This window comes from Diprion similis, chromosome 12 (assembly GCF_021155765.1).
Source record: "Diprion similis isolate iyDipSimi1 chromosome 12, iyDipSimi1.1, whole genome shotgun sequence".
Classification (NCBI taxonomy): Eukaryota; Metazoa; Arthropoda; class Insecta; order Hymenoptera; family Diprionidae; genus Diprion; species Diprion similis.
The window spans coordinates 2,623,793-2,642,862 of record NC_060116.1 but is presented as its reverse complement, the minus strand read 5'-3'; the positions used below and the strand labels follow the sequence as shown (position 1 = coordinate 2,642,862).

At 38.1% G+C, this 19,070-nt stretch overlaps 1 protein-coding gene across 4 annotated transcripts in view; it reads left to right on the top strand.

Moving 5' to 3' along the window:
• Nucleotides 1-14,571, top strand: part of LOC124413125 (protein groucho-like) — a 95,817-nt gene extending 81,246 nt beyond the window's left edge. For 3 of the 4 annotated variants that reach the window (XM_046893500.1, XM_046893498.1, XM_046893501.1), the window contains 4 exons: nt 7,935-8,060; nt 8,980-9,521; nt 13,004-13,883; nt 13,958-14,571. In XM_046893500.1, the coding sequence (XP_046749456.1) occupies nt 7,935-8,060; nt 8,980-9,521; nt 13,004-13,883; nt 13,958-14,065 (1,656 nt within the window). In that variant the 3' untranslated portion in view covers nt 14,066-14,571. The remainder of the gene's footprint in view (nt 1-7,934; nt 8,061-8,979; nt 9,522-13,003; nt 13,884-13,957) is intronic. The other variant, XM_046893499.1, reaches the window with a different exon arrangement.
• The last annotated feature ends 4,499 nt before the right edge of the window (nt 14,572-19,070 follow it).

Here is a 19,070-nt window from a genome sequence, read left to right as displayed (position 1 = left end):
CCGATTTATTTCTTCACCAATCTAAAAGATTTTGTTCGCATGCAGAAATAAATAAATTAGTCACTTGAATGAGTTTCATTGTAAGAAATTATTTAAACGATGAAGCCTGAAAAACTGATGTAGGTACTTTTAGGTCAATAAGTAGTCTCCTAACTATATATTTAGTGTATGTGGCATTCTGAGTCATCGTTTGTCATCAATTTTTTTTCTTGTCCAAAATATGGTCAAATTTTTCATTTCATTTTTTAGAGGATGCACGATCTCATTCGTATATTGTTTTTAAATATTGATAAAAAAAAATCTCCTAAAAATACCAATTGTTATTTCGAGTTTCTAACTATGGCAAAAATATTTGATTTGAAAAAGAAAACGAAATTCCATTGGGCATCAAAATCCGACAGGATCAGACCGATGACCCCGAGATTCGACTGAGAATGCCGCATATGAATACATGCAGGTCTGTGTGAATGAGAGAAGAATAAAAAACAAAAAAACAGTTCAAAAAGCGAGGTAATTAGCCGCAGCATCGCGATCGCGATGATATATAATGATGAAGTAGTTTTTTTCTCAGCTGAAAACAGAGGGGAACTACTTGTACACGGCCGGCGGACTCTGGATAATGGAAATGTAAAAACTTGACACGGCACTGGCTGAAATTATCGCGAGAGTAAACGTAATGCCCTCGCGGGTCGCATCAGACGGCCGGAGGATGAAGAAAATAATTGTGAAATTGTAAAATTGCAAAATGGTAAAATGGTGAAACGCGTTCCTGGCACTGGTTCGAGATAGCTGCAAACAGTAGCGAGTTAATTTAAAAATGCAAATTTCCTTTCTGTCGTTTTCTCTCTCGCGGTGCTCTGAATGCGCGCAAACCTATGTATATACATAGGCTATATAAAAGTCTGACTCTTTTCAGAGCGAAAGAGATGAAGAGAGAGAGAGACAGAGAATGTCAGGGAAGAGATTCTGGATCTCTGGCAAAAGAAATTAAACTAAGGAAAAGGAAAAACCGGGTCGCATTTACGTCTCTAGTGTCTTATAGGCTTGTACGTACTTACAATTGGGTAACTAGCTGATCACAATTTTTGCTACGATTCATGAATCAAATTTATCCAATGGTTATCCATGCCATGGGTTGTCCAAAGAAACTTATCTATGTATTGGTCCATTCATAACACCGCTCAACAGAAAAAAAATGTTTTTATGTTTGGGTTAAGTTGATTATTTTTTTATTTTTTATGCATCAAAACGATGGAAAAATATATACATCCCCCTTAAGTTTGCTTTTGAGGTCTCGAGAGAAATAATAACGATTTAAAATTATCAAATTTCGGTAGCCCAAGTCTACAGAGATTTTGTGCCTGGGATTTGTGTTTGTGATTATTAAACAGATAAAAATTACTGTATTTCGAGAAAGTTTTATTTTTCAACCAGAAGAGTGCTATTTCAAAATTGAAGAAAATCCATCTACGATTTCAATTATTCAGCTAATAAAAAATCAAAACAATATTATTTTTGAATTATAGTCATTTTAATACGAAACTCAAGTTTGTTTAATTGTTACTTACAAGAAATGTTTGAGAAAATTGCTAGAATTAACTAAATTTCAATTGTATATGAAGATGTTGAGTAGTTTATTTATTATCCACAAATGTTGTCTTGAGTTTATAAAATCTTTTACCGCTACAAATTTATCTTTCGTTGGTAAAATTTGGTTTATTTTCTTTGAAATAAAAAGTTTCTTCAAATTTAATTACATACATCTATACATATTTGCTGTCACTAAATTTTTAAAGTTGTAGCAAGTCTACGTAAATTAGTTTTCACGACAAGTGAAAAAGTTTTAGGTTCGACGATTCTACCTCCAATGTATTGAACATGCGATAATTCCACATGCGCAGGTTAAGTTCGTTTTCACAAGTTTCTTTCTACATATGTCGACTTTACATGAGGTTTGGGGAGGAACGATTCTACGTGAATCCGTTCTACGAGAGACAACTTCTGTATGTTCAATTCTACATGCAGTAATTATACGTAAGCAAGTTAGATTTGTTCCTACGAAGTCGGGTTTTATTTCTGCTCATGTAGAACTGCCGCTCATGCAGAATTGCAACATGTAGAAACGAACCTGTATAAACCAACTCAAAAAAACTTCTAACTTGCAGGATTGCATGCGTCATGTAGAACCGTCGCATGTGGAATAAATTGGATGTAGAACCACCGTAGACAGAATCCAATCTGTAGAACTTTTAAATTATAGAATCGGTTATTCTCTACATGTTTACCGGGTTCCTCTGTACATAAAAACAAAAAAAAAAATTGAATCACCTCCAGCAGCACTTAATTTTTCCACTTATTTTCATCCCCGACGAAGAAGAAACCGAATTAGGTGATATTTTTCGAATAGTATAAAGACCTATGCCACGAATGAGAACCCCTGCGTGCAATCTTGTACCAGCTGGGGTTTGCGGGGTCTCGGGGGACGCGGCTTGGCTCGTAACCTTACCGTCGCGCTGCGAAACGGGCGGCAAGGAGGCGCTGGTGCACAGTTATACGTATAAGGTATACCTACGTCGCGGAGGAAAGGGTCTTGGAAAGGGGATGGTTGGGGCGTACCGAAGGAGTCGCTCGCTCACTCACTTACCACCCTTGCAGAACCCGCCCCCGCAACCCTCCGTCTTCACCTTCGCCTCCCTCCGCCAAGAGAGCCCGAGTACGGCACTCTCTGCACTTCGCGTCTCAACCCCGAAGGTCCCTCCTCCTCCTTGCGGAGGTCTCTTCTAGTCCACTGTGGCTGCCTCCGGTCTCTAGTAGCTTGTGCCCCAGCACAACCTTCCCACTTACCTACACAGGATTTGTACCTATATTGATCGCGGGACAAGCAACATCGTGCACCACCTTGCACCTGTAGTAGGTGAAATACCTACTTTCGTACATAGGCTTCCTTCCCGCACCCTTTCCTGCACCCACCGCCACTCTCCCACATCCAGCTTACTCGTATACGTTTCTCTATTTTCTTCCTCCGTGCGCACACCAGAGATGAGATCTCTGCAGTCGGTGAATAATCCAAGCTTGGGTATTTGTTACATCAAAACCGAACCAACGCGAATTAAACCTATGCTGGATCATCGCCCCGCTACTTGTAAGGTATTAACAGTTGCTGCGTAACTTCCTTCTCTAGGGGGATATTCGTACGTATAGACGCTTGTGTCAAACTCCCTATCAGTGACATGACGCGACAACTACCTCCACGGCCACGATGATCCATCCTTCTCTTTTTAATATCACTCGCCTCGTTACGTTGTAGATACTTTATAATCGCTTGTGGTTTCAAAGGAACAGACGGAGAAGAAAGGTGAACGTACAGCAATGTAATGCACATCAACAATGTTTGATGTTGAACGAAATCTTACAGAATCCTAATTGGGGTATATACATATATATTGTATATATATATATATATATATATATATATATATAGCCCATGAATATTCAATCTGAATGGTGTACCGTTCAGAATGAATATTCTAAAGCAGAAAATTGTGATAGAATTCTGACTTGCGGCGGATTCCTTGTCGAAATTTCAAGCTTACATTCGAATTGCTTTACTACTTGTACACATGAAATAAATTCGATTACAAGAATTTTCAATTTCTTGAAACATTCAAGACACATGCATGTATCGTGAAGTATAAATGGATTCATCGAATACTTTATTTAAAGTTCTACTTCAACAGGTCTGAATAAGCTATCTCGAATAACAAGCAGATTTGGTACCTCTTTTGTAGCCACACTATGATCCTTGCAATGATTTGTTACGTAAAGAATCAGATGGATGCAGATGTCTTAGAAAATCGGCAATTTCTTAGCTTACATATGAGACAGAACGTAGATGAGAATGTAGGGACAATTCTTTATCAACGAAATGTCGCAGCATTTAGTACATAGGTGTTTGAATACGCCAAACATTAGGTACGATAAACATATTATTGTTGTTCGTTTAACCGGGTAAAAGTTCAGGGAGTAGTACATTTTTGTGGTAATTTTTTCCTCTGGCGACAGGTCTCTCTCTCTCTCTCTCTTCGCTCCTTCTCTTTTTTCGTTTATATTCTTATATACCTATATATATCCTTTCTTTTTTTAAATCCACGAAGCGAGAAAACTCGTTGGTGAAACAATCGTTAGAGCTCGGGGGGTGAGTCGCGTTAGCGTCATTCGTTCTCGGTTGGCTAATTTTGGAGAAAGCCGAGGATGAGAGAGAAAGAGAAGGGGGAGAGAGGGAGAGCTGTGGAGAAATGGAGAAAGAAAATACGAGTGAGAGTATTTTTCGACGTGTAATTTTCTCCCCTTCGCGTGGAAAGAGTGAAGTTGAGCGAAGGAGGGGGAGACGGAAGAGTAGGAACTGGCAGCGGGGTAAAAAGAGGAAAGCGAAGAAAAAAATTGGCACAGAGAGAAGCAGGGGAAAGATTGCTGTACATACGCGCATGCGCGTGTGTGTGTGTGTGTGTGTGTGTATGGAGGGAGGGTAAAAAAAGAAAAATAGGTAAAAAATAAGAAAAAGAGGAGGGGAAAAAAATTACGAGAGTTTTTTCAGGGTGTACTTCAGTCGGTTTTCCACCAGAACCGAGGGGTGCGAAGGCTTCCGAGGTAATGGAGCGCGCGAAGGAGGTGGCGAGGGCTGCCGTGACTCGGGTTGGCGAAGTCGAAGGAGGGTAGGGGTAATTGAGAAGAGGAGATTTACTCGAGGGATCTGCGGCCGCCCACCGCGGCAGCACCCCGGGGAGGGAAGGAGGGCCCTTTCCGTTCCCTGACTGGCTCACGCTAACTATATACGCCGATTCTCGACCGACGGATAGATAGATAGACAGATAGCGATATATATATGTATATGTATGTATATAGTCTATATATATACGCGATACCCGCGTCTCGTCGATATCGGCGGGGAACCACTGCATGGCGGTACTGAAATCGTCCGGAAGTGGAACGAGGGAAAGGTGGCGTGGCGGGGACCGGAAGGGGGGTGGGTGAAATGGGCGCCGGAATGGGAACCGTATCTCGAAGTGGCATGCAACGAGGGTGAAGACGACTCTCGGCATTTCTAGTCTGCACAGCGGTAAAGATAAGGCTCGTAGCTCGGTAGATAAGTGAGGTCGAGTCGCGTTGCGCTGCGTTACGTTACGTTACGTTACGTTACGTCGCCATCGCCATTGCGGCAGGTACAGCTCGGGTTGGATTAGGTTAACTTCCGTTTACGATCCATTCTCTCTCCTACATCTTTTTCTCCCTTGCGGCCTGAAATTAGTCCTGCGATTTAAAGCAGCGTCTGCGAGCCGCCTCCTAAGTAGCGAACTAATTGAAAGTCAAATTCGTGTTCTGTGGGGTTGACGGAATCTAGTAGTGGAAAGGAGTGTTCCACCTTATGACCATGTACCATATTCTGATAGATTAAAAAATGTTGTGTGTATGGTAAATTATAATGAATGTTATTAAATTTGAGTTTGAAAAATATGAGTGCGTTTAGCAGCCTTATTGTGTTTTACCGAATTTCAGACAATATCAAATTTATTAATTAATGCTTTTTTTCGAAAATACATCGTTACTCAATTATTGTCACCTTGTAAATACACTATGAACACTTATTTGCGAAGGTGTTTTCATGCTAAGAGTCAGGCAGCGAAAAGCCAATAACTGGAATTCTACTGATTCTGAGCTATATACATGTATATATAGGAGATGGGTGATGATATGCAGATTCTACAAAATGCGTAAAATTATGGGATATTTTTAAATCCAATTTATAGAAGTGAACGTCGAGTTAATTCGTATGAAAAAGTCTTATCGTTAGCCTTAAAAAAAAAAAATAAGAAAAAAAAACGAGAGAGAATACTGATCGTGTGAATCGGTCAACCGGTATACCTAATCCACTCGAAACTTATACGGATATACCCGAACTTCGATATACACGACATGCGGTAACGGGAGATTCGCGACGATGTTTTATCGGGCGGAAAACCGGTAGCCAAGACACACATGCGCACGCACATGGCGAATCGAGAGAGCGAGTTTGCTGCAACGAGTCGTGGCTGTGGGAAATAAAAATTGATAGATCCCCGCCTCGCCCTCGCGCCTTATATATCTACATCCCTATACCAACTTCCGAGGCTCCTCCGGTTTTCTCCCGCGTTAAACCCCCGCCTTCCACGTTCCTCCCGAGATAATTGAAACGAATGGCTGACTACTCAGAGACCTAAAAGAAAAAGCGGAGGTAACGTATGGATTTCTGTACGCATCAGCCGGTCCCGCCTGATTCGCATACCTCTGAATATTACATATCGTAAGATCCGCGGCTTTGCCTTGCATATATACCTAAGGAAAGAAACGAGAGGCAGAGAGGCGAGCCATTATTCTCGCTGTTGAAAAATGCGTAAGTAATACGACTCTTCGAATCTATCAGAACCTCGCCTGCGGAGGGATCTATTTTATTTTATCGCGAGGACTACGTGGTGCCGGGGGCGGAGGCGAGGGTGGAGATAGAGGTGGAGGTTCTCGCCGGTTTACGAGGGGTTGCCGTGTAAATCTGTGGGGTCGTTAAGGGGAGAGCTACGAAGGCGTAAAGCAGTAAAGTGAAATCGGCGAGCAGAATCACGTTAGGGGCGGTAGGGGCGAGGGGGGGGGGGGGGGGGGGGGGGCACTCCCGCCCCTCATCCGGATCCCTGGCATTTCAACAAAGAGCCGGCGCCTTGTTCGCAGGCTTTTTGCCGCCTCGAACCACTTCACCTCACTTTTCAGGCTGACTATACTCGCGTATAGGGGAAAAAGTCGAGCTGGAGACTTGGATAATTTTTTTTTCTTTTGTTCTCAATATCACCTCTATTGAAATGCTACGAGAAGATTTCCATTTCATCTTACCTACTTTTTTATTGCCAAGAAACAACGATGATGCATTCATCGTTACCTTACATTACCTTTATTCGAATCTGCTTTATCGTATTGATAAATGATTATTACATGTTTGTTTGGTTATAACGTGAGACGTTTACTCTAAGAATTGGAAAAAAAAAATGCTACACGTCGTGATTGGGTTATTTTCAAAATTGTTGAAGAAATCATCGCTCACCAAAATTAACTTCTATAGGAAATCAGGATCATTGAGTGATATTTTTCAATGAATTTTGAATTCATATGATTTTCAATAACCCATTTCACATAATCTTGTTTTCCAAATTTGATAATTCCTTTTACTGATTCATGTTAATCATGAAGTTATTATAGTTAAAATAGTGAAAAAATTTTTTGTATAATATCATAATTGTATAGACGAAATGGCGTTTCATTTTTCCTTTAGACGTGACGAAAATAATTATTGCTTCTGTGGGTTATAAATATATTAAAACATTCTTCACTTGTCTACCGATATCGATACCTTAGAGTAAATTTATGTGAAAGAACGGAATATCTCCAAAAGTTTTTCCATCAAAAACTGGTTTTGGACTCCATCAATGAAATGTCAGTACTATCGTAATAATTTGATGAATCAATCGAGTACAACGAGTATGCAATAAATTGTCATCTTGTTGCTCTCGATGTTGAAAATATTAAAGTCAAGACATTTGTGGTAGGTTGTATATTCTGTCAGAGCCCATCCTCCCTCGACTTACCCACCCTATCGCACGTGGCAAAGATCGCTATCTCTCGCAGATTTATAGCCGCCCCTTTCGACCTTATGTACACGTGTGTGTGTGTATGTGTGTATGTATGGATGCATGTGTGTGTCTCCAGAGATTTTTGTATAGGAGACATGATGTACGCAACCTGTGTCAGGAAATATTAAACTTCACGCGTTGTACCGTCCCTATATAGTCGTTCGCGGACTCGTTAAATGGTGCATTACGATTCAAGGTGATAATTATTGATCCTGGTTTATGTTCCAGAGAAATTCAATATCCCCAGCAGAAAGAGAGAAGTACAGCAGACCAAGGAGCACTCCGGATCCACAGCATCACGATCACATGCATCTTAAAAAGATGAAGAAGGAGCAAGACAAAGATATCGGGCATGTAAGTAATTCACTTTTCTATTTCTTTATCTACAAGAAATCGTTGCCTGATCATACTGTGGCATGTGAAATTCACACTATCGAAAACTACAAATTTGCATTTTATGGCAGTTAGTGAGTTAATTTTCCTGTCTATTTTATGTTTACTAATTTTATTATATTTTTTTGACTATGTACCATCCACTTCACTGTCACAGCTTTGTCCATAATATTTGGATATAGAATTCAAAATTATGTACGTTCATTGTTAAAACTGAATTAATTTATTCATGTAACTCACGTCGTTGAAGATTAGTACCATGTTTTTTCGCTCGACCTCTTGATAAAATAACTTCACTTTATACTTCCTATGACATTTTAGAAATAGTATGGGATGTTCTGTTAAAATTTAATGAAATATTATTAATCACAAACGAATTAGTGAATTAATTTGACGTAATCGACTTAAATATTCGATCTTCGTATTGACCAAAAAGGTGTTCAACGAGCTACTTAAGATAATGGTATGTCTGTCTTTACCGACTGTGTTAAATGACATTTATTTTGACTATTATCAAAGCTTACGAATTACTGATGTAAAAATACCAGAAACATATGTTTCTGTAATCGAATTACTACTAATTGTAGTACCACGTTTTTTAATACGTTTCCTGGCCTTATTCTCGCATTAAACAAACAGTTTTTGAATATCATTGAATGTGTATGTAAAATTACACTAATTACGGCATAGTCATGTCAGTGCTGCGTAGGCTTCCATAATAGTAAGAAAAACAGTGACGTTTGACTCTGTCGGTAAGAGCTAGCATCCTGTTAACTTAAATATTTGCGGTTCAAATATTATAAAGTACAAAAAGTGATGAACATGAAGAATAGTGAGCTTGCATATATATTAATGTCATTCATTCTCCCAATGAATTCAGCAGAGTGACGGGGAGAAAAGCGACCAGGACCTAGTGGTAGACGACGCTAGTGAGGGCCCGACGAGTCCAACGGCAAACGGCACATCATCACCACGAGAGAACGGCCTGGACAAGCTCGGCCCGTCTTCGGTACAGATGAGCGGCCAGGTAAAGAAGGAAGTCCCACCACCCTCGCCGAGAAGCGGTACCAGCAGCAACGCCAGCACCCCGTCGGCGAAGAAGATGGAGGAGCGGGAAAAGCCGCCGACGCCGATATCGAAACCCGTCACGCCGACGTCCGCCGGAGGCAGCAGCTCCGGATCTGGCGGACTGAAATCTTCCAGTTCGAGCAAACCTCTCGTTTCCGCCTCGGCTGTCGGACCTTATCCTCAGCACTACCCGCCCCCGCATCATCCGCCTGCAGGACCTCACGTGGATATGCTCGGGTACCCGCCTGGCGCCCTCAACGGATATCCAGCGAGGCCGCCTCTTCAGCAATTGTACGACCCTCACGGAGGGATGAGAGCACCTTTGGGACCACTGGGTGTTCCGGGAGGAAAACCGTTAGTAATTCTTCCTTTCCACTTTATTCTTATAAGTGTTTATATTTCATGCGTGTAATATGCGTTGGATTCAGGTTGTTCCCTGCAGTATTGCGTGTTATCTCTAGGGAGAGGGAGGCTTAGTCTGCGCTGTGATACTTATTGTTAGACAGCAGATTCCAGGCGCCCAGATTTACAGTATAAGATGTTCTGTCAAGATGTTTTTATGAATTGTACTCGTTTCCCGTGTATTAGGTAAAACAGATATCCTACTTTCAGGTAGTCCTTAATTTGGGTTGGGGTAAAAATTCAGGAAGATTTGAAAAAAAATGGATCATCAAAAATATCTACTTCTTACAACAGTAGCAAAAATTTAAAAACTCATAATTCCCTACCTCCTAAGATTTATTTTTTACCTAAAATACATAAAATCAATGTTCCGCTTCGGCCTATTGTATCTAATATCAATGCACCTACGTATAAGATATCGAAATTACTTGCCAAGGTACTTTCCAACATAACGGGTAAACTGGAGAGCCATGTTAAAGACACCTGGATTTTTGTAGAACAAATCAAGGCAAAAATCATTTCTGATGACCATGTTTTAATATCACTTGACGTTAAGTCCTTGTTCACCAACATACCGGTGAAATTGATCATCGCCTTAGTTACAAAAAAAATGGCCCGAAATCAAGCCTCATACCACGGTCTCTAAAAAAGAATTTATAGATGCACTTAAATTATGCCTAGAATCTACTTACTTTGTACATGATAAACTTTTCTACAAACAAAAATTTGGAGTAGCTATGGGCTTGCCCACCAGTCCGGTAATAGCAGACCTAATAATGGAACATCTAGAGAGCAATATGATAAAAAACTTACCCTTTCACTTACCCTTTTTTTACAGATATGTTGATGATATCATTACTTGTAGCCATAAAGATAATATTAACCTTCTTCTCAACAAATTTAATAGCTTTCATCCACGGTTGCAATTCACACACGAAATGGAGCGCAATAATTCTATCAGCTTTCTGAATGTTCTATTAATTAAAGAAAACAATAACATAATTCTGAACTGGTATCAAAAGTCTACATGGTCAGGTCGGTATGTAAACTACAACTCAGCACACCCATTACAATATAAAAAATCTGTGGCTGTGGGACTAATATGATAGATACCTGGTTTTTTCACATCTCAAATTTAGAAACAAAAATTTTAAATTAGTAGACTCAACACTAAAGCTTAATGGCTATCCTTCAAAATAAGTTAAGGACATAAAAAAGGATCGTGTAAATAAATTTTATAACAGCATAAAATGGAATATCGACATTAGAGATAATGCTATCAAGGGATCTATACCGTTCATCAAAGGTCTGTCTTCTTATATAAAAAAGATTCTAAAAGATGCAGGAGTGAATGTGACGTACAAGATCACTAACAACGCAAAAAATTATTTGTTCACCAATCTCAAAGAAAAAACGCCAAATATGGATAAGATAAATACTGTTTACTGCTTGGAGTGCAAAGACTGTGATAACATCTATATAGGTCAATCTAGTCAACATCTTAAAAATCGCATTTCTGGTCATAAATCTAACATTAGGAACCATGAGTCTGACAGGTGCGCTTTGGCTTTGCATGCTCTGGATCTAAGCCATCAGTTTGATCTTGATAATCCCAGAATTTTGGAGACTGAGAATAATTGGTATAAAAGGAACATTAAAGAAATGATACACATTACAAAACATGACAACAAAACTTGTAACCGTAGAACTGATATTCCAAACCTCAGTCACCTCTATCACGACGTCATTTCACATTCGTAAACTCCCGCACTTTTCGCTAAATCTCCGTCTATCGATCTAGATCAATTATATCGATCTTCCAATATTTACTTCCTCTACAATAGCAATGCCGTAAACACCTTAGCGTGTAGGATGTCTGATTTTAAGTAAGTAATCCGACGCATCATCACATTAATATTGTATAAACATCTTTCACTGTCAATCTATCGTCCTACCGTATTTTCGTATTGTTTTAAATTAGTATATTTTTAATCTATTTGACACTAATATGTACAAAACCATTTCCTAACCTCATAGTTAGGCACATTTTTGTGTAACTTACGACCTACATCAACAAGTAAATAATTAGTCATATTATAATTTGAATCTTAAATTAAGCAAATTTCTATTTAAAAAAATCGTTTTGTTATATAGCCTGAAGATGGTAGGCTGTAGCCCTACCGAAACGTCGTATGATTAAATAAAAAAACGTTTCCAAAATGACCAAGTTCGACGAATCATCATCAATTCAAAAACAGCTGGTCACGAATTCTCCACAAAATATCTACTTCTTAGATTTCCTTAATGTAGACAGAGGTAATATAGAAAAAGTTGTTGAAATATAAGAAAGGTCAAATTATTCAATTAAAGTATAGAATCTTCAAAATTCTATCACAATTTAGGGTGGATAAAATTAAGAAAGATAGAACAACTCTTATACTTTTTCTTTCTATTATTTGAGCCATCTACATCTTTATACAAACAAGGTAGAAATAAATAGTTCATTGTTTCACGAGTGCGAAAAGTGGGCGATTTCCAATGAGTGTGAAGTTTGCAGCATCAGTCAATCGCAAGACGAGTTCTGTAATTACAAAAGTCACATATCGCCTGTCCGCTTTTGAAGCACGCTTTATTTCGAACACCTGTGAAGAAAAGTTTGATATCAAAATCAAACGAATATAATGTGATAAATTGATAGAAGTAAATCAAGGGCAATCAAAAGGTCCAGGGGTACAGGTCTGCCTCTATGAAACCTAACCGTAACGTGCAAACTTCATGTTCAACTCATTGTCAACCGCATGACGTCATTGGCGGTGCGTAAAGTCCGTGCGGAGAATTGAGTTAACGGAAAGTGCGCATGCGCTAAGAAAGCCCTAGTGAGGCACTTTACGCATGTTCTACAGGCTTTGGAGATCTAACTTGCCAAGCACGAGTTGGGAAAAACTTTTCGTTGAAAGTAAAATTTTTCTCAGTGTGAAATTTAATTTGATAATTTGAAAATCGTACAATTTGTGACTCAAAATTTTGTTCTCATTGGGCTGGATAAATTTTTTCTGTAGAATACGATACCGAATCGAAAAGAATTATTAATCCCGAAATTGTTCATATTTTTCAATCAACAATTTGAATTTCGTGCTGAAAAAAAATGTGTTTGTTAAAAAAAAAATTCCTACTCGAGAATTAACTTGGAATGTAGGAAAATCCAAGCTTGGTGTTGCATAGTTTTCCATTGATGTAAGGAGTTGAAATTATGACACATTGTTTTTGAAGAATTCAGGGCATATTTCAAGGGCATCAGAGTGAAAGCTTTTCTGTTCCAAATTTAAGCATAGCTAATTAAATTAAGCATATTCTTGCACATAGCCACTTTCTAAATTCTAAATTAATATTATTTTGAATATTTCCTCACATTATATTCTGTTTTTATTTTTCAGAGCATACAGTTTCCATGTATCGAGTGAGGGTCAGATGCAGCCAGTCCCTTTTCCCCCAGATGCCTTGATTGGTCCTGGCATACCTAGGCACGCACGTCAGATAAACACACTGACGCATGGAGAGGTTGTCTGTGCAGTGACGATCTCCAATCCTACAAAGTATGTCTATACCGGAGGTAAAGGATGTGTCAAGGTGTGGGACATTAGCCAGGGGGTTAGTGGAAGCGCAAAACCAGTGTCGCAGCTGGACTGTCTGCAGAGGGACAACTACATCAGATCAGTAAAACTCCTCCCAGATGGACGGACATTGATCGTTGGTGGAGAAGCGAGTAATCTCAGCATATGGGATTTGGCGAGTCCCACACCCCGCATCAAGGCTGAACTCACCTCCTCCGCGCCAGCCTGCTACGCCTTAGCCATTTCCCCAGATTCCAAGGTCTGCTTCAGCTGCTGCAGCGATGGAAACATTGCAGTCTGGGATCTGCAAAACCAGACACTGGTTCGGCAGTTCCAGGGACACACGGACGGTGCTTCGTGTATCGACATCTCCGCCGATGGCTCAAAACTTTGGACCGGAGGTTTAGATAATACTGTAAGATCCTGGGACCTCCGCGAGGGCAGACAACTCCAGCAGCACGACTTCACATCTCAGATATTCTCCCTCGGTTACTGTCCATCTGGAGAGTGGCTTGCCGTTGGAATGGAGAATTCAAACGTGGAAGTTCTCCATGCCACGAAACCGGACAAGTACCAGCTACATCTTCACGAGTCCTGTGTTCTATCTCTTCGGTTCGCATCCTGTGGAAAGTGGTTTGTGTCTACTGGAAAGGACAACCTTCTGAATGCCTGGCGCACACCTTATGGAGCTTCTATTTTCCAGGTAAATACATGCGAATTAAAATGAAAATTTTATGCTTTTGCAAATCGTGTAATTTGGTTTTTGTTTTGTTTTAGTCAAAGGAATCATCCTCCGTGTTGAGCTGCGACATATCTACGGATGACAAGTACATCGTTACCGGTTCTGGCGACAAGAAAGCAACGGTCTATGAAGTAATATACTAGGTGCGCAATTGACCGCAAAAAGCTTGTTAATACATACTTAAGATGTACGCTTGTTAAGAATATTTATGAAATTAATATACTTAGTGAAACCCCCATTGCCAGAAAAATTTGATCTGCTACGATTGTGAAAACTATATGCATTAAAAAACGCAATTCAGCTGTCGAATGAATTCCACAGACTAAATTGTAATATAGCAATCAACTCCTGTCTGATTCACCCTAACTCCGAATTATAGGAACTATCATTCGACTAATAATTATGTAGTAGAACAAAGTCGTAAAATTTTTGGTGAATCGCTTTGTGCAAGCAAATGGCGCCATAATTAACCCGAATTACGGACTGATTAAAGTATGGAAGAATTAGATTTTAGGAACTAAAGTTATATTAAATATACATTGAAGACGTAACAATAGATATTTAAGATTGTATAGACACCTAATCTTATAAGTAGAGAATGAAATGTATGACGAGTTATTATTATTATTCTTATTATTATCAAAATTATTATTATTAAGTAAATGCAAACATTTTCTCTGATAAAGGATATATATGATAAATTTATGGTTATCGTTATTTTGATCATTTTGGGTTTTTTTCAATCTTTCCCTAAAAAATATGTTCATTTGAAATTAAAAAAAAATTTCTGCCGAATATAAACATTCCCGGATAATATTAACATGTGCCACCGTCCGGGTGGAAATCTATTTGATGCTCAGAACAATGTTATACTTTCGACTAAACGTAGACATAAAAAAAAAAATAAAACATTGAATCTCAAAACTTTCTTATATTTCAAAAAAACTATAGTTTTTACGGCTTAATCGAGTGTCGTTTTGTATAGAATACGTGCGCTGGTCCCAAATTTTTTTGTTCCTTCGTTTAGTTGGAAGTATAACATTGTTCTGAAGCTTCAAATTGATTTTTTATCCATTTGAATTTATGAAAGGAAAATAATTAAAGAACTTTGAAAATTTTGGTGCATTTTACATTTAAAACAATCAACTACAACAATCAATTATATTTAAAGCAAAAAAACATTTTCTGTTTAATATGAACATATTTCTGGAGAGAGATTGAAAAAATTCCAAAATGACCAAAGTAACTGACATTATCAGATCAAAGATTTTTCATTACATATAATCGTTATTATATACCATGTATATTTTCGTTAGAGAAAACGTTTGCTGCTATTGTAAAATAAAACCCTTTTATTGCGTGAATGTAAAAAATTGCTTTTATCCTCATGATATACAGTGATTCGAGATATCAATGTCTCAAAAGAGTGAATGGGCGTAAGGAAAAAGTGGATGGGGGATACCTGATGACGTATTGAATTTACACGTAGACATCTAAATTTTAAACTAGGCGTAATAATTCTGCTGGTAAAAAATAAATAAAATAATGTCATAGATATACACATTATATAGTCTCGCAAATAAGTGTTCTTTCTGCAAATTTACGTAACTACGTATAATTTCTTACATAAAAGCATACAAGTTATAATTAATGATAAACTCTGCGATATACGACGTATGAAATATGTACTTAGATACGTATACATACATCGTATGTCTAAAATCATCACGATCAATATTATAAGAAAAAGAAAAGAAAATATAATAACCGACACGTATCGTAATCTACCGCAGCTCATTACTGCAATTTACGAGATATTAAACAATATTTTTGTGACAGTCATGCGAATACTTAAACAGTAAAGTGAACAACAGCAGCAAAATTTGGTGAAAAGGCGAGATGAATTTTTATCGATACATTTTAATATTAGATAACGTCAGCTATGGCTACAGTTCGTACTCTCTCGTTTAAATTTGATAAAAATTCAAAAAGCGATTCGCTCAATTGAGTCAGGCCTAGATAATTATTAGATAGAGCATTACACGGAGCCGAGTTAGTAATGTGAGAACCGGATGCAAACGGATATTTAACCTATATTTTGTTACAGGATGACATAATGACACTGCTGTGGTGGTAGCAAATCTGATTGAAACAAACTTGACAAAATTATATTATATGTATACATATATATGATATATATGAAATATGTATAACATCAGTTTGCAACGATCACAGCACCGATAATAGACCAATAGAAACAACGATACCTCAACAAGACTCAATAGTTAAATATCACTCAACAATCAAATTTATTACAAATCAATATTCTTTTACAATAAGCCAAATAAAAGATATGCATTTTTAGTGACTGTGGGGATGGCCCAGCATCTTTGAAATGTTCTCGAAATCTCACCTTTTACAAAGTTTCATTATTTTAAATACTATATATGTTACAATATATCATCAGATTCAAATGTATATTACGTGTCCATGATATCATATAAGATGAGCAGTCGGCTATTGCAATGCGTTTCCAACAAAAAATCATTTCATGTACAGTTCATGTTGTTCCTATAACCACGCAAAAATTGTTTTTTTTGGCAATTAAATCATCGATACATAAAATCCTTCTCTTTCTATTACCCTCCAATCACGTCTTCCGTATCCGAAACTGACTCAACATTAATCGCTGATGAAATTTATTATGCATAACAAATGAAGAATACAAATTTGTTTGTCATCCTGTATGTATTCCGTAATACGTAACAAAAGTGTTGCCGTTAACAAAGCACTGTGTATCAAGAAAATAGACCAACGAAATATTCTGGCATAAAAAACAATTCCGAAGTGACAAATAAAATTTCTACATTTCAACGATTTACACTCTGTTTAACTCGAGTACAATTATACTGTTTCTCGGATTCCGTTATAGATAGATTTCCATTTAATACAAAACATTCCTTTTTAACTGGTGAGAGTATGCGTATTTTCATTTTTATCGCTGCAAAACACACGTCATTGCAACGAACAAATCAAACTTATTGTGTTCTTAGGAATTATTCCAATTACATTTCAACAGTGTATCTATCATAATATAGTATCATGCCGAGATCCACATACTAGACGTACATTGCAAAACAGCGATTTTTTTGGATACAAAAATTATTAATACCGCAATATACCAAAACCTGCCCTTTAGGAGCAGAAATATGTTAAACAAAAGTATACGACAGAATATTATCATGTGAGAAACTCAGTAATTGAACCGTTTCCATTGAACATATACGACTTTGTAATCGGTTAAAATTAAAAAAACTGGCTATATCAGATATACCTAATCTGTAAATAAGATATTACTGAGTTTTAAAACTTGCTTACGTCACTGTGTAATTGGCATATTTGAATTTAAACGACAGTATACGATCAACAGCTCACCCTGTTACTCTCGTCAAAGTTTGAATTAACGAGAATACGGTTACTAATTAAACTCACTAATCGTAGACCATGGTCTTCGGATTTTCCGGGTACAGACTGAACGTTAGGTCTGATTAAAGTTGTGGCGGGACCCATGGTTTGGAGGCCCTTTGCCAAATCCATTGACAAAAGAGATTGTAACTGGGCTTCATTATCTACGATTAAGTAAAGATTGCAAAATGCCGTCAAATGATCAGGTGAACCATCGACTAATACAAGACGACCGCCGAAGCCTTTGGACTCCAAATGTCTTGCCATTGCATGGCTAAAAGTCCGGTAAGTTGTTTGATACTCGATTTTCACATAATCTCGTGATTCGTTTGTCCTGGATTACCTCTGCCACACTTTAATACACCAATGAAAATACCACGAATTACCTAAGTGTGGACACAATTTCCTGTACACTCTATCCATCTGCTTTGTGGCCCAATCCTTAACTTTGAAAGGCTCTTCGATTCCACTGTTTATTTCTCGTAAAGGGTGTCCTTCAATATGAAAGATAAGTTGAAAATTGCATAAACTGGTTCAAGTGCTGTGGCTTCTTTCAGAATAGCTTCACATCTCTTGTGTGTCCAGGCATCTTGCCTGGCTACAATGGCGTTTTTTGCACCGTAGCTCTGACAAATGTTGATTAGCCAACGTTAATGTCGAGAACTAACTCCGTTTCTGGATGTGACAATTTATTTCATCGGTCCGTGAAGTACGAGTCAATCGACCAACTCAGGGCTAACATCACCCAAGCCACCAAGAATGAGATCAACTACCATCTATTTAAAAAAAAAAAAACTCATCCACGAATTTTGATTAGCACCTGAAAAAGTAGGAAGGACATTAAACTCCCTATGAAAAGTTTGAATATAATAACACTGAAATTGGTAATAATACATTACGCAATAAGTGTAAGTAGGTAGATGATTTCAGATTCTGCGCTGTAGGTTATGAAACAATATTTTACAGAATTTTCATATAAATGATATTACCTCATCAGTGTTGGGCAGCATCCAATCACTTTTTCTGATTAATTACATTCAAGTTATAAATTTCAATTACAAGAAAACAACATCAATTACAAGTTGAAAAATTAATGGGCGCTTTTTTCGAAGCAATTATAAATTAAAAAAGTAGTTTACAATAACTCCAGAAATTATTCACCCGTTGCTGATCAAGGAACCGACGCTTGCAACTTTTCCTCTGCAAAAGAATTTTTTATGATATCCACTCCTCGTCCTTGCGTTTGGTGAAGTACCAGTTGCTCAAGACTTGTACCGTGAATACATTCAATATGGTCGTGATTGATTTCCGGGAGATGTTTCTTAATAAATTCTGGTTTTTGCGTGCTGACAGTTGTGAAAATCATATCCCTCGTGAAGTGGTAACACTGTGGCTGTCTGGCCACGGTACCGCAACCAACACCTTATCTCCTCTTTACATCTTTCCCCTCAATATTCATTGGAATTTCATTGGAAAAAACCAATATGATTCCCATAGTTTGCCAGGGCGCAGAACAATGAATGCCAAACCCGATTTCATTTGGTCGGCGTATAATGAATTTTTTAACCAGAACATCGGCGCTTCTAAACCTTGAAGTAAGAAACCCTGGATAACGCAGGCAGCTTACTAATCCCGCGAGTCCGCTTTTACCTATCAAATGCAAGCATCGTTAGATTGCATTCT